The 15529-nt window shown below is 44.1% G+C and overlaps 1 protein-coding gene across 3 annotated transcripts in view; it reads right to left on the bottom strand.

The window, feature by feature from the left end:
* The window catches only part of LOC121326112 (piezo-type mechanosensitive ion channel component 1-like), a 58256-nt gene that overhangs the window by 3500 nt on the left and 39227 nt on the right, over nt 1–15529 (bottom strand). For all 3 annotated transcript variants that reach the window (XM_041269281.1, XM_041269282.1, XM_041269283.1), the window contains exons 18-47: nt 15248–15408; nt 14934–15110; nt 14585–14710; nt 14179–14379; nt 13656–13860; nt 13020–13124; nt 12641–12794; nt 12151–12394; nt 11913–12009; nt 11315–11486; nt 9804–9893; nt 9635–9717; nt 8406–8477; nt 7873–7973; nt 7601–7721; nt 7410–7484; nt 6816–6988; nt 5996–6135; nt 5482–5649; nt 4943–5201; nt 4381–4569; nt 3685–3994; nt 3445–3547; nt 3064–3211; nt 2631–2845; nt 2187–2345; nt 1775–1922; nt 1425–1613; nt 952–1044; nt 547–719 (exon numbers count right to left, since the gene is read on the bottom strand). In XM_041269281.1, coding sequence (XP_041125215.1) covers nt 547–719; nt 952–1044; nt 1425–1613; nt 1775–1922; nt 2187–2345; nt 2631–2845; nt 3064–3211; nt 3445–3547; nt 3685–3994; nt 4381–4569; nt 4943–5201; nt 5482–5649; nt 5996–6135; nt 6816–6988; nt 7410–7484; nt 7601–7721; nt 7873–7973; nt 8406–8477; nt 9635–9717; nt 9804–9893; nt 11315–11486; nt 11913–12009; nt 12151–12394; nt 12641–12794; nt 13020–13124; nt 13656–13860; nt 14179–14379; nt 14585–14710; nt 14934–15110; nt 15248–15408 — 4651 coding nt within the window. The remainder of the gene's footprint in view (nt 1–546; nt 720–951; nt 1045–1424; nt 1614–1774; nt 1923–2186; nt 2346–2630; nt 2846–3063; nt 3212–3444; nt 3548–3684; nt 3995–4380; nt 4570–4942; nt 5202–5481; nt 5650–5995; nt 6136–6815; nt 6989–7409; nt 7485–7600; nt 7722–7872; nt 7974–8405; nt 8478–9634; nt 9718–9803; nt 9894–11314; nt 11487–11912; nt 12010–12150; nt 12395–12640; nt 12795–13019; nt 13125–13655; nt 13861–14178; nt 14380–14584; nt 14711–14933; nt 15111–15247; nt 15409–15529) is intronic.

Raw genomic sequence — 15529 nt, 5'->3', positions numbered from 1 at the left:
ATAAAATGAAATAACATAGAACACTTTACTCTGCCAGTTTATCATATCTGTTGTGAGCTTTTTCCCTTAGTTTCTTTTCTCATTTGATCCCTGGAAAGAGGGATCTTTGGCCCCATGTTGAAATACAGCACTATGATTACGTACTATGATCCTGCAAACTACAGTTCCTATTAGTACTGTAACATCACACAGACTGCTCTACATATGCACCACTCACCTGCCTTACCGCATAGTGATGCAGTTTTGGATGGGCAGTACAGGTACAGATAATTAACCCATGCAGAGATAGTCCAAACTAAGCGATCACTTTTTTAATTCCCAAGTGCTACATCCTATCTCTAGGATACACATATCCATTTTAATAGAAAAGCTTCTGTGAAAACCAAATTGGCTTTGTGTCTTTTGGGCCCCTTGTGTACTGGGCCCAGGTTCACTGCACCTGTTGAACCCCCCCCCCCGATTTCAGCCCCTGGGACAAGGTTACATAACTTGACCCACTTCCCACCCCATCATGTTTTGTTTTTTAAAGTTGGTGTTTTCACACACCTCTGGTAATTCCAAGTAAAGCGTAGCGTCATGTCTGCCGAGCTGTTCAGAAGCTCCTCCATCATCTTCCGCCGACTCGGAGGGCTGATGCGCCACACAGACCCGGAGCTGCCCTCTATGTTGGCCGTCACAATGTCCTCATAGCTGTATAGCGTGATAAACTGCATCGCCACCTAGATAGGGAAGGAGGAATGGGGAGATTTCCAGGGTTAGGGACACTAAGCATGACACACAAGGAGCTGTGAAGATGTTTTTGTGACTAGTCACAGGTGAGACTGAAGATGAAAAGGGCACAATTCTTCCAGGGAGCATTTATTCAACATAAATAGCTGCTCAGTATCTGCTTTGGTACTACAAAGATGTCGTCCCCTTCACAGAAAGCTGACGCAGTTTATCTGAACTCACAGGGTTGGTTTTGAACTCCTGGGTTAGCTTGTCATAGTCTTGCTGAGTGTAGGGTTGGATTGACTGCGTTTGTGCACTCATGGTGAAGAGAGGCTGGGGATAGAGAAGAATAATGGTCAATGGACACCCTTGACAGTTCTGCTTTCCTGTGAATGTATATGCCCTTCAATGTTATTATCCTAAAGTGTAATAGTTCCTATAGAACCTAATCTGTTATCTGCTCCTAATGTCTCAAATACACTTGGATTGAGATAAGCTAGAACACTAAAATGCTATCTCAAGTAACATTTTAGCTATGATCCATAACTATAAAACACACAACGGTAGAATATCTTGTAATACGAAAAAGAAACTTCTGGTCACATGCATTTAGTCTAGAATACCAACTGAAGGCCTTCCCTTTTAAGCTAGACATAAATTAAACATCCATGCAATTAAATCAAGCAAATGTAGACAATAATTTCTGATGTTACCTCATATCCCCCCAGCTTGATAGTCACAGTGACATCAATTGGGTGGTTAACCACACCCACGACAGATCTGACCAATGAAATGAAGAGCAGTGGGAACCAGATGATGCAGATGAGGAAGAATATAATAAGCCCGCCCATTCCGTACTTGACAATCTTCTTCTTCTTCTGACCCCTTGGCTGGGGGTATTTCTGAATGGGAAGAAAACAAACACCACAGCATGTATGAATAATACACAGTCAGAAAGACAGAGGGGCACAGATTGCTGGCTAGTCTTGAAGATGTAGAGCAATGCATTAAAGATTAACTTTCAGGACAGATGCTGTTCAGGTACAGGGTAAGAGCAATGCACCTTCTCTGTCTCACGGCTGCACTTAATGATGAAGATGTTGGCGTAGATGTCTTCCACACACATCCAGTCAGAGAGCGAGAGGGTGGTGTCGGTCCAGACCCAGTCCATGACTGCCCGCAGCTCCACCAGGAACGGCACCAGACGGAATCTGAAACCACATTTCAGAAGATGAGCAGGATCATGCTTGGTCAGTATTTGACAGGAAAACTGAAACATACCCATAGCACCTCAACAGGATGTTTTTGGAGCCCTGTAGTAGCAGTAGTAGTAGTAGAAGGAACTGAATGTAACCTTTCTCTGTCAACGGGGTCTCTACTACCCATAGAGCAGTATAAAGCATCCCTTTTAGTCATGCTTTTAACTGTAAAGTGGATAAAGATGGTAATGATATTATGTAACAAAAATGTCTCACCCTTGGAAAAGGAACAGGTTGAGGTGGTTGTATGTCTTGGTGAGGAAGTTCCCCAGGATGCGAGTGGGGTAGCCACAGCGGATCTGATAGGCTGACAGAGCGAAGTAGATACACTTCACAAAGTACCAAAGCTGAGCCACTGTATTCTGACTGAACATCCTGAGGACAAAGCAGATCAACTTAATTAGCTTCTGCCAGCAACATGATACAAGATCCCTAAAAAACCCTCCTGGTTTATTTATTCATTTTCTTGCAACTGAACCTTTATATAGGTTGGCTGAGACAGCAGGTAGGATGAAGAGCATACAAAAGCATATGCCAAGGCTAGTTGGGAGACTCATTCTCCTTGTCTCCGTATAAGCAGTATGTAGAACAGACAGATTTGGAGCCCAAAGAGCAGCATGGCTCTGGAGCACTGTTTTGACACACTCATCTTCCTCTTACCTCTCGGTCACTGCAGGCAGTATGAAGAACATCCAGAAGTGTATACCGAAAAGCAGGAGGACCTGGAATATGAGTTTTCCGAGCACAGTCTTACGCAGGTAGAGGGCACGGTCAATGACCATGGTGCTGAACTGGATAAGTAGCATGACCAGAAAGGCCTCAGGTACCTGGTCTTCCGACAGAGTGGAGGTGATGTCTGCAGCTGCTGAGTGCTTCTGCAGGGAACACACACACACAAAAAAAACAAACACACAGTCAGATGTTGCTTCAAGTCCTAAAAGGTCTAATCTGTCCATCCCAAGTTGGGTCTAAATGTACCAGAAAGTCTGAAATCATTAAAGACTTCTTAATGCTGGTTTCTGTTACAGTAAATCACGTTCCGAGGGGTTTAAAAGGCACTATAGCTGAACTGTACTGTTGTTCTGGTACTCACTCCAAAAGCCCAGTACCCAAAGATTACTATTACAAAATCGACCACGTCAGTCAGGAACATGAGTGCGTAGACGTCTGTGGCGGCACGATACTCTGTGTGGAGAATATTGTGGAAGAACTCATGGACTGGCTTGTAAACACTCCGGATTCTGGAAAATGAGAGTGGGTAGAAATATATGAATGGTTACTAGGATTGTTCATTCACTACACAATATCCTACAGGGACATCCTTTGGAGACAAGCATGCACCAATATCAGTATCATCTCTAATTCATCAAGGAGCGTCTGAGACTATAGCGACTGAGATATATATAAAGTATGTTGATTTTGTGGAAGGTAAAGTTGAGATAAACAGGGTGACGTAATTCGATAAATCACTCACAGAGTGAGGAGGAGGAGCTTCACTTTCTCGCTCAGTGTTCCCAGCTTCTTGCTTGCCCGCTCACTGCATTTCTCTCTGGCTTTCTTCTTCTCCTGGGAACTCTCTTTGATATTTAAAAGCAACAAGAAAATCACTTTAAAAAGATAAGTCAGTTTTTTACACACTTTTCATCTCAAGCCAATAGACAGAGATGTAACAGGAGATTTTACAAAGGTTCCCCCTGGTGCTATACTCACTGACCTTTGGCCTGTTTCCGTTTTTTGCGGAAGCGTAGGCTGCTTCCTTTGTCTCCCTTCACTGGAGGGACAGGGGTGTCCTGGCTGGGAGGTGGCTCCTGGTTCTGATCAGGTTTCCTTTCTTCATCCTGGCCTGGTTCGTCTTCCTCTGACCCAGGAGGAACCAGATCCTGGCCTGGTTTGGCCCCTTCTGAATCATTCTGGCTGGGGTCTGGATTCAAGGGGCCTCCTTCCATTTCCTCACTCGTCTCTACAGTCATTGTCTTCTTTTTCTTCTCCGCCAGTTGCCCATCCTGATCCCAGAGACCATACCTCTGAACACACACAGATGGGACAGAGAGAGAAAGACATGATACACACAAAAATAAACGTTGAGAGAAGCAATGATTTACATAACAATTCCCACTACAACATCTAAATACGGGATGCAGATTCTTTTTCTTGAAAGATTTTACATACTGCATCAATTTTCTAACTACCTGATTTCTTGTGCTTTGGAAATAACCAAGACACACAACAGTTGAGCGATTCCATTGGAAGCTTAACCCTTTTTCATTATAAACACTAAGTGCATTGAATAACACTACATACAAAGCACAGTAATATCGGTAATAATAAACACTACAAAATGACAACCCTAAACACTAATGGTTTTGATGTCAATATTGATTTGGAATTGGCAGTGCTAGCTAGTGCTTACCCGGAGCAGGGACCGATGAAAGAAGAGAGCCAGCAGCTGGATCAGGTCATATTTGACATAGTTATCCATCTTCTCCAGGCCCAGGATGCGAGGCAGGAAGAAAGGCTTGCCTTCATTCAGCTTGGTGTCATAGTAGCTGTTCCAGGGGAAGAAACCGAACTGGAACAAGTACTTCACAATCACCATCACCTGCACCAGAGGAGCACACAGTCACACAGTGAAAAACAATGACAGCAGGAACCGCGATCAAAATTCCTTAGATTCAAAAAAAAAAAAAAAAAAAAAACACCATTCACTTTTGTATTCCAATAAATGTGAGAGACATAGTTTTCATAAAAAAGTGAGGGACCAACATCACTGTCTGGCACTCTGTACTATGGGTACTACACTATGTTAGCGTCCCTAAAAAAGTTCTGCAAACGCATCTCAATAATGACCCAGAAGACCATCTCCCTCCGTTCTAGTCTATTCACTCCACTCTCAAGCAGGCAGAGACAGACTGCCAGGACTCCAGTAGCAACCCCCGAGCACAGTAGAATGGAGCCTATACTTGTTGTCTGACCTCGGTGTAGACTATGGCAGTCATCCAGAACCTCTTGCTGGGCCGCGGGATGGACAGCATGGCCCACAGGAAGATGAGGATGGGCAGGACCAGCGAGATGACGGAGGCAGTCACCATGTTGTTCAGCACAATGATGAAGTAACACACCATCTCGGAGTTGCTCGCTAGCAGGTTGTAGAGCGCGAGCAGCAGCTTGAGGGCTCGGTTCTGAGAAGAGTAGAACTGCTGAGACTCCTCCAGCTCCTCAAACAGGAAGTGCCTGCAAGACCGGAATGCGGAGACCGTCAAATGGGCTCCATTTTTATAGAATGCTATTAACATACCAACTGCAAGACCTTGTTGTGGAAAAACAGTAGTTAAACAACCAAGTGTCTGGAAACTACATTCTACCTTATTCCCTTAAGTTTGCGTTTACAGTAGGAAGCATTAGCTAAGGAGGGGAGGGAGTAAATAAAATATTGCCAAAAAAATATAGTGCTCCAGTATTACACAGGACACCCGTTTGTCTGTAGGGGTTTAGGAGCAACCCCTGTTAGTACCTATCTGTGAGTATCTCGCTGGCGGTCCTGAGCCGGGAATGGGTGGCATCGGGGTCCTGCTCGGGGTCCAGGTCCAGAATACGCTCCCAGCTGTTGGTTCTTGTGCTGTACCCTGTGGTGAAGGGGGTGGTATGGTCTGTACTCAAAAGCTCCTCCAGCTCACAGCCACTGCAGAGAGGGATTACTCCCATTATATGCAACTCCCATATAATTTTAGCATCAGCATGCTATTGCTGCATTCCCGAATTACGTCTTCAAAGCTGGATTGGCAGAACTGTATAGCAACCCCCTTACGCTGTGCTCCTCTTGCTGCTACGAACGAGCACACCATCAGTTATTATTAGAAAACATTAGAAAAGAACTCTGCTAATGCACTTCATCAAATTGTGGTTATTAACATTAAATAGAAATGGAAGTGAACATACCATCTGGCATGTGTTTGTTTTAATTTTAGTTTCACCATTTTTTAGATCATGTTTAACAGCACGTGCGTGTTCAGTGCAGGGGTACTCGCCTCGTACTGTTGGTTTGGATGTTTTCAGTGTCTTTCTCCATGTCCAGCTCCTCCAGACCCAACCTCTGGGAGGCGGTCTCCTCGGTCGGACTGTCCAGGAATCTCTGGTCCTCCGAGATGTCTTTGCCAGGTTTCTGCTCCTGAACTCAAGCAGTATGGCAAAGTCAGTGCAGGGTCTAAGACTCCTTGTTATGTTATAAAAGAAGGAAGAAGTCGCTGTAGTTGGGCTGGAGTCTTAACCACTTTACAAAAGGATCAAACTTATTTGCAAATGTAGTTCTACAGAGTGTATAATCCCTTTGCCTTATCTACATGCAGGGAACAAACATCTACCTGAAATACAGGTGTCATACTGCACAGTACTGTCTTTTACACTCTTCTCTTCTAGAGTTGGGATCAGCTCACAGCTAATCCATTAATCCAGTCATGGAACCCATTTAAACAGCAGAGGTTAGCTGCAAATTGCACTGTGCCTTAAAACAAACAGCACTTTGTGTAATAATAATATATAGTCTTTTGGTTAAAAAACATACTTTGACAGGCTGACTGTTACAACACAGTCACATGGATTATTATTTAGTGCCCAAAGCCATAGTTCAGGCACTGTTTTTTATAATATCCCACTACTTCCTAGTGTCTCACCAGCATTACCTTACATATGAGCCGTCAGAAATACATTACAGAAACTGATGGCAAAGAAATAGACAAAATGGAAGCACGGGAACAACAAGAACACACAAGACAAAAATTACAATAGATAAAAAAAAAAGAGAAGGAAAACAAAACCTGCACAGGTATACAGGCTGTAAGTTGTAATGACCTGGCTGATTTTGTGCGTCAGCAGGTAGCGCTCGATCCAGAGTACAGTAGAGGTGTTGACATACTGCTTTGTCAGGGTATTGAGCCACTGTGTGGCGCCGTCCACCATGGCCAGGAACAGCACCCAGAGGAACTTAAGCATTTCCAGGAGGCGCTGCATGATGTCACTCTTACCTGGGTCACAAGAAGAGGGGCTCACTGGGAAACATCTATTTATTGCACATGTAAATTCAACAGAAACTGGTTTGATAAAAAAAAAAAAATTCTCATTAGGTTACATTTTAGATGGTGTGGGCAAAAATGACGCACCACAGACACATGCGTGGAACTAATAAGTGCCTTTTTTCAACTTCCGTATTTAGTGAACACAAACACATGGTGTTCATACACGTTATGCCAAGTGCATGTAGGGCGGTGCAGCAGGGTTCAATGGGAATTATCTCCTACAGTGGGTCATTTCAGCAACACTCTCTAGGTTTATGTTATATTTGTTTTCCCATTACAGAATTGCTTGTCCTATTTTTAAAGGCACTAATGTTCTCTAAAGTTCTAAAAACCCATCCCCCACCCCTTGTGTTCTCCTACTGGTTCTCACCCGAGTCTCCCTCTTCTAGCTCCTCATCTTGCACAGACAGGTCCGTGGTGTCAGCCTCGCACTCATCTCCCATGACTGGAAAGAAAATGTCAGCTTCACATTATTGACAAGCAAACGCCACACATGCAACATTCCTACTGATTCCACAGGAACAATGTAAGAGAACGCAGAGACCCCTGCTCCAAGCTCACCTGGGAGCCGAGGGCTGCCCTGCCTGGCTTTCTCCTTCTCCTGTCTGTGCAGTACCCTCTGGTGCTGCTGTCTGTCGTTCAATGCTGACTTGGCGTTCATCACCCATGCCTGATATGCTAGCTGTGTGCGTGCAAGCAGAACAAATGCATCAGCTTCAGACAATGCAGTTAGTCTCTGTAATAACATTTGTCACTCTGTGTTTAACACAGGTTTGTGTCAATTATTGGAAACCCAGGGTTTGAAAAGTTTTTCAACTCAGATGGGATCTCACCTGGAAAGCGCTTTGCCGTGGAGGTTTCTGCTCTTCCCCCTGCAGCTCCTCCTCTTCCTCACTGTCCGACTCAAAGAGGTAATATTCCCCTGAGTGCAAGACTGACCGATAAAGGTTAAAACCAGGGACAGGAGAGAAAGGGAGGGATAAAACACACATAAATGATGCAGTTGATTTGAGTGCTGCTGTTACTTTTTATTTTAGCAGGAAATCAGGGAGCTGGACACAAGAAGAAAACAGAAATGGAGATTAATGAATTTCAGAACGCACACAGAAAAACTCAAGCCACACACTTTAAAAGATTACTTACAGATGTCAGTCCCTCTGAGCAATGGAAACCTGGGAGTGGACAGCAAACATAAATCCCACACCTACTGCACAGTAATGTATCAGAATAGAATCACAGCATTCAAGCGATGCTCAGAACTGTAATTTGCAGCTGTAGAAAAAATACAGGTAAGTAAACCCCCAAACACACACACACACAGCTGTTACAGCGAGCTCCAGGAGCTTGCCCCGCCAGCACAGTGTACCTGTGGCATGATCTTGCCAGGGCCGCCACCACTTCTTTTTCTGCTTGGATGTCTTTCTGTTGGCACCTCGCTCTGTCAAACAGGAGACAGGCCTGCTGGTTAAGCTTGGTGGGGAAGCTCAATCCCTATTGCGCTTATCACTTCTGTTTGTCATGGAATTCTGGATTATTAACTTACAGCAGCTCTAGAATTAATTGGAGTGAAAGTCGTGAGGCTTTGGAATTATAGGAGAAGCCACAACGCAGCCAGCAAATGCAACACACTGACAGAGGATTCCTTTATCCCAAACTTCAACAGCAGGTCAACTGTGATGCTGTTTTAGTGGTCTCAACATCGGATGCAGAACACAGCCTCTTATTTTTTGTGAAAAGCACTGCAATCTGCATGAGTATGTCAGAATTCATACGGAAAGGCAAAGTGCACTTAAGTATGCATAAATCAAATGCAGGGTTTGATGATTTCAGGTCCAAGGCTAGTTGAAATAACATTGGCCAGCCACACAGGTTTTGAAAGCAAGTTTTAGACAGAGCGTGTTAAAGGTTAATTGTTTCTGTTATGGCTAAAACACAAAATTAGTTGCATGAACAAAAAGACATTATATAAAGTCTATAAAGAGGTATGTGAAAGATACAGCAAACAAGGGGAGGGGCGGGGCTGGAGATGCAGTAATGAGTGTCCTGTTGATATGCAGAGCCTTTTAAACCTGTTTTACTGTGAAAAAAATACTTTTAAAACAGCGCTTGTAAAATAAATAGCGCGTGTGAAAATAAATTGGACCTCATGCACCTGACAGGCGCTGAATAAATGGACCGCAAAAGGGTTCATATAAAATTAACTTTAATGTATAATGATTTTACTTTAACCTATATACCATGCCTATGATGGCATATCTACAGTACAAGTATGTATTTAATATTAAGCAGTAAATCCCATTCTAAGAAACTGCAATTACAATCTTTGTCCACTGGGAGGAACGGTACACCAAGTTAAGATTCCATTAGGTAAATAAGCATTGCTCCTGAAAGTCTGCTGTCTGGAAGTAAAGTGTTTATATACGGCTAACAGGATTGGAACTGGCCAGTGGTGCCAACCCATCCTTTTCCTTTTAAAATACACTAAAAGCTGGTATACTATTTTCATAATGGTTTGATTCTGATGCACGGTTATGATGCCACTCTGTTCCTGTTTTGCAATAAATAAATATTCAAATCAAAGAATTTGGTTCATACCGATTGACTCAGCCTCTTCCTTGGTCTCCGAAGAGCGACGCCCCTCTTTGTATTTTTTTTGCTTGGATCGAATGCGCTCCATTCTGAAAAGAAACAAGCAGATCAGGCCAGTGCCTTGAAGGCCAATCTTTTGCATATCACTCAGGTGCTGTCTCCCCTCAGCACTTACTGTCTCTTGAGCTGTGCAAGGGACTTCTTCTCTGCCTCCTGGTGGATGTTCATGCTTTTCACAATGCTGGCCTTGAACAGCTTAAACCCCCTGCCGGGAATCACACACACGTCAGTGCACAGGGCAGACACATTGCTCTCATACAGGAATCACACACACGTCAGTGCACAGGGCAGACACATTGCTCTCATACAGGAATCACACACACGTCAGTGCACAGGGCAGACACATTGCTCTCATACAGGAATCACACACACGTCAGTGCACAGGGCAGACACATTGCTCTCATACAGGAATCACACACACGTCAGTGCACAGGGCAGACACATTGCTCTCATACAGGAATCACACACACGTCAGTGCACAGGGCAGACACATTGCTCTCATACAGGAATCACACACACGTCAGTGCACAGGGCAGACACATTGCTCTCATACAGGAATCACACACACGTCAGTGCACAGGGCAGACACATTGCTCTCATACAGGAATCACACACACGTCAGTGCACAGGGCAGACACATTGCTCTCATACAGGAATCACACACACGTCAGTGCACAGGGCAGACACATTGCTCTCATACAGGAATCACACACACGTCAGTGCACAGGGCAGACACATTGCTCTCATACAGGAATCACACACACGTCAGTGCACAGGGCAGACACATTGCTCTCATACAGGAATCACACACACGTCAGTGCACAGGGCAGACACATTGCTCTCATACAGGAATCACACACACGTCAGTGCACAGGGCAGACACATTGCTCTCATACAGGAATCACACACACGTCAGTGCACAGGGCAGACACGTTGCTCTTACTCTTGTACAAAACAATGGCATTACTGCTGTAACGGCAACAGAGCCAAATCTTTAAATCAAGCGTTACCAGCCAATAAATCATTAATATTAATGTGGACAATGAATTGCAGTTGGTAATGGCATTTCAGTTAAACATGAGAGTTGAATTAGAAATCTGAATTAACTTCACTTCTGTTTACCCCCTATATAGCAGTTATAAAAATAAGACTCCTATTGCACAGCAGTTTCACCCACTCCAGTCTTTACTACAAGCCTGATTAGTCACAGTGTATAGGTAACAAGCTCCGGTGTTTATTAAACTTAGTAAAAACAGGAAGATCAAACTGCTCTGCAGTAGGAGTTTTATTGCCATCCTTGCATAGCACCAGTCCCTTTGAAACAACCACCCTTTCCCTTTTAAAGATCTATAGTTCAACTGCAAAGCATCTGTGTATGCATTGGTCTGGCACATTTTAATAATGACAAATTGCGAAGCACCTAATGTGCAATCAGCTGCCATGCAGACGCAATACTGGGAACTGCAAATTACCTGTAAAACAACTGCCTTCAAAATAAAGCATCAGTATAGCTACCAAACACGGTATGGGAACTGCTTGTAATTTAAGAGCAGAATGCGATCGTCTGCGATTAGCAAACATCCTTTCCAGCAGGGTGTCAATCCTGTATGACTGATGCACTCTCACCTGGAAGCCTGCTGTGCAGAGGCCCTCTGGTCCGCCACAACATGCAGGAAGTAGTGACTGAGGAAGACCCTCCTCTGCAGCAGGAGGAAGAAGCAGCAGATGCTGTCCCAGATGATCCCGGCTTCCTCCACCGGCAGAAAGCAGTCCTTATTGTCATCCCGCAACTCCTTCGCTGAACGCAATAAAGGAAACGCAGGAAACAAAATAAACTGGCGTGGCCACTTGTTGTGTCAAGACCTTGGCATCGTGCTGTGGTATTTTGCTTCTCAATTTAAATCTGTCAGTGCTTAAGGTGAACCAACAGATTTCTGGATTTATTCATTTTTTCATTCAGGTACAGCACTAGCACCGATGCCTCTTTTCAGCTGCAATCTATGATCAAATTCTGGGTGGTTCATGAATTTGCTAATCCAGTACCTGCAAACCTAAGGTTGCACCTGTCTTTGGTAGAAGTTCATTTAAAATTACAGTGGACAGCTGTAAGGTTTTAGATTACTGTACTTTAACATCATGCTTGCGATACCTGCTGTATTCAGTTTAGTTGTAATATAGAGTCGAAAAGTAGAGCTGAAGCAAACTTAAGTGAGTGTCTACTCACGGTTATAATAGCCCTTAACAGTGCACACCAGGCTGAAGAGCTGGATGAGCCAGCAGAAGCGATTCTGCATCTGCTCCACAAACACACAGGCCAGGAGCTGAGGGGTAGACAAGCACAGATCTGATTAAGAACATAACACTGCCTCTGAATTACTTTTTACAGGCAGCATGATCCAGAGACATCATTCAAATGGTTCAAAGTATAACTGTAATCATACATTTCAGCCACGAGTACTCACAGAGAGCATGTTTTTGGAGATGATGACGGCCACGTTATAGATGATGAGACAATCCCAGAGAGCCAGTCTAGACTTGGCAGGCTTCTGGATCAGCTGGGTACCAAACAGCAGGAAGTAGAAGCACGCCAGGAGGTAGCCCAATCCAAATATGCTAATCCGAGTGGAGCCAGCCACAAACAACACCGCCAGCACGAACCAGAACTGGTACCGGAACACCACTACCTTGAGCATGTCCAGGTAACACCTGCAAGAGAGACACAGGCATTGGGCGTATTTCACTGCTTCTTGTACAAGAACTGCAGCATCACGCCATTATCCTCGACACCTTCCATAGAACTTCCCTGCTCTGCTGAGACAGAACCTCACACACTGGGTTTTGTTCACACCCCTTACAGATAGTTCAAGATGTTACAGTATGCAGACAACAAAAAAGCATGATGCTTGTCATTTGCAGCTGATCGAGCTGGCAACAGGGTCGTGTGGGATGTACCTGCAGTTGATGAAGTTGGGAACGGGGTTCATCTTGCCCTGCATGGGATTGGCCTCGTCTGTGTTGTGTCCAGCCAGTTGGATCCATTCTTCTGTCTTCTCGTCCTCGAAGACCTTCCACTGCTGCGAGGCACATAAGAGGAGGAGGAAGTCATCTGGAGATAGAGAGGGAGATAGTTACCATTGGAAAGGAATAGCTGTATGTTGATCTGCGTACATATATCTCAATAAGAAAGAAACAAGAAATAAACATTTAACGTTTCTCCTATTTTGTTCTGAATCTTTTTTTAAGAATATAAAAGTTACAGACAACAGGAAGACAATTCTCGTGCAATAGTAGCATATACTGCATATAGCGTATATACTGTGTCTTGACTCACAGATAAGGTTTCTGGAATTGGGCAATGTGGAGAAGTCTGGCAGGTACAGCCACTTGATCAGGGCCGAGTTGATGGTGAGTGTAGTGTTCCAACGCCATGGGTAATCTGGATGAATTGGGTTAAACACAGTGGTCAGACTGGATTTTGAATTTCAAAAGCATATCACAAAACAAAGCATAATAGGATGGCAGGAAGTATGCTGCATATCTTCATTGAAGGGGATCTGATGTGGAAAGAAGAAGTTTTATTATGAATCCCCATTAGATGCCTGAGATTGAATTATAGCGTTAAATACTAAAACGCTACCTGTCATTTGCTGTTTTTCTTAATATATGCGGCCTACCTTTTAAACTGTGATTCTGTGTATTTCAAAACCCACTTTGTTACACAGAAGAAAGAACAGTACCGGTTCCACAAGTAGCACAAATACAAGCATCAATGAGAATGATGTAGTAGATCACTAAATAGAGAAGTTTATACAGAGAAAATTATTTTTAGATTATATAATAGTAGTCACTCAATGTAATATTCTGCAAAGTGAGCATTGTTAAATACTTGCAAGTGACTGATCCAGATTATTTTTTGTCTCAAGAGGTAACATCCTCATATCATAAAATGAGTGTTGAAAACCCTCACCAATGCAGAGTGCTGGGGGAATGCCCAGGCACAGCAGGTACTGGTAGAGCAGGAACAGCACCAGAAACAGGCAGTATTTGGGCCAGATTTTAGCGATGGCAGCCCGGCGACGGCTTGTCAGGATCACCACCAACCAGCAGCCATGGAAAATTACCAGGAAATTCATGCGCTGACCAATCACATTCACCGTCAACAGGAAGCAGATCTGACAAGAAAGAGAGAGAGAAAGAGAAAACAGACCATAAAATCTGGAACTACTGAGAATTTTCTGAATTAGTGGTTCCTTGGTGGGATTGCGGGATGTACGAGTATTGGACAAACCACTCCATCCCATCAAAAAGTTTTTCTAAAAGGAGGCTGTTTAAAACTTTCAATGCTGTAGGTCAAACAGCTTTTCACAACCAATCGTCTTTAACATGGTGACGACCAAAACATCCAACAAGAGAAAGAACCCTAACCCTAAGGATTTCAACATCACCATTCAGTAAAAAAATACTCCCCACTCCAGCCCTCTCAAGTGTACCTCGAGCCCAAACTTGTAGAACCAGTAGTTGACAAAGTACTTGACACAGTCCAGAACACTGTGGTCCAGGTGCTCTCGCGACACCTCACTGAAGATGGTGTGTGTGGCCGTGGGGGAAGTCTGCTGCTGCCGGTAGTAGTGTGCTTGGTGCCGGTACACCGTGGCCTCAAACACCAGCAACATCAGCACCAATAGGTGGTTCTGCAGGGGGACACAAGGGGGGCGACAATTTATTTATTTGGATAAACAAATACAGCAGAGAGAGTGAGTTAGTCAATAGAGGAAGTGGTCAAACTGGAATCAATGCAAATATGCCTTTGTTTTGTGGATCAAAAAAAAGTGTCCAATGAATCCTTTATCCCGGAGCAGATTTCAGTGATCCCAGAAGAGTGCAGGCAGGCCTCACCTTGATGTAGCCCAGGATAGGGGTGTCTTTCCGGAAGCCGAACCAGTTGGCCGGGTCCACCGGCGCCTTGTACAGGACAGAGTATGGGATGTTGTCTTCCTCTAGATTGGTCTCGTTAGGATAGGGCTGCAGAGTTAACAGGGGTTTTCCATGATTAGATTGACAGGTTAAAAGTCAGAATGTCAAGTTTGAAATCAGGACAGCACCAAATATTTTTTTTTAAATGTCATTACTTTTTAAAAAAAACAACAAAAAAAATCAGACAGCATTCATTATAAATACTGGTCTCCATCCGTATTAAAAAAAAAAAAGGTTTGAAAATCTGTGTTTGAATTTGAGTCTCTCTCACCTTTGTGCAGTTACTGGAGTACTCAATGGGGTTGACGATACTCAGTTGGTAAAGCATCTTGCAGACAATGATGATGCAAGCCCAGATGGTGGAGAGGCAGGAGGCCATGTGGCGGAAGCGGGAGTAGGGCACGGCGAAGGACCAGAGCACCACAAGCACCAGGTTCATCACCGAAAGCTGAGAGCAAGAGCAGAGAGCCAGTGAACCATGGGACAGGACACACTGAAGTCATTACAACTTATTATGCATTAGAAGTTGCATGGGAGTGTAGAAAACACCTGGATACAATGGAAATGTTGTATTTGTTGCCCCACCTCTTGCAGAGCCACCCAGATGATGAAGAAAGCCACCATCTTGAGGATGTGGAGCTCCAGAACCCTCCAGATGAAGACCTGCACCCGGGTCAGGATCTCGGAGAACTTCTTGAACAGGACCATCAGCCGGTCCACCACCAGACCCCACTTACTGGGCACGGCTGACAGGGGCGGAAATCAAACCCAGTCAACAAAAAGAATCACATTAACAGCCAATACTATAGAAGATAAAACTACTTATTTTTTTATTTATTTTTCAAAACAAACTTGTGCATTTCAATA

The sequence above is a fragment of the Polyodon spathula genome, chromosome 13 (assembly GCF_017654505.1).
Source record: "Polyodon spathula isolate WHYD16114869_AA chromosome 13, ASM1765450v1, whole genome shotgun sequence".
Classification (NCBI taxonomy): domain Eukaryota; kingdom Metazoa; phylum Chordata; class Actinopteri; order Acipenseriformes; family Polyodontidae; genus Polyodon; species Polyodon spathula.
This window is presented reverse-complemented; position numbering and strand designations above follow the sequence as displayed.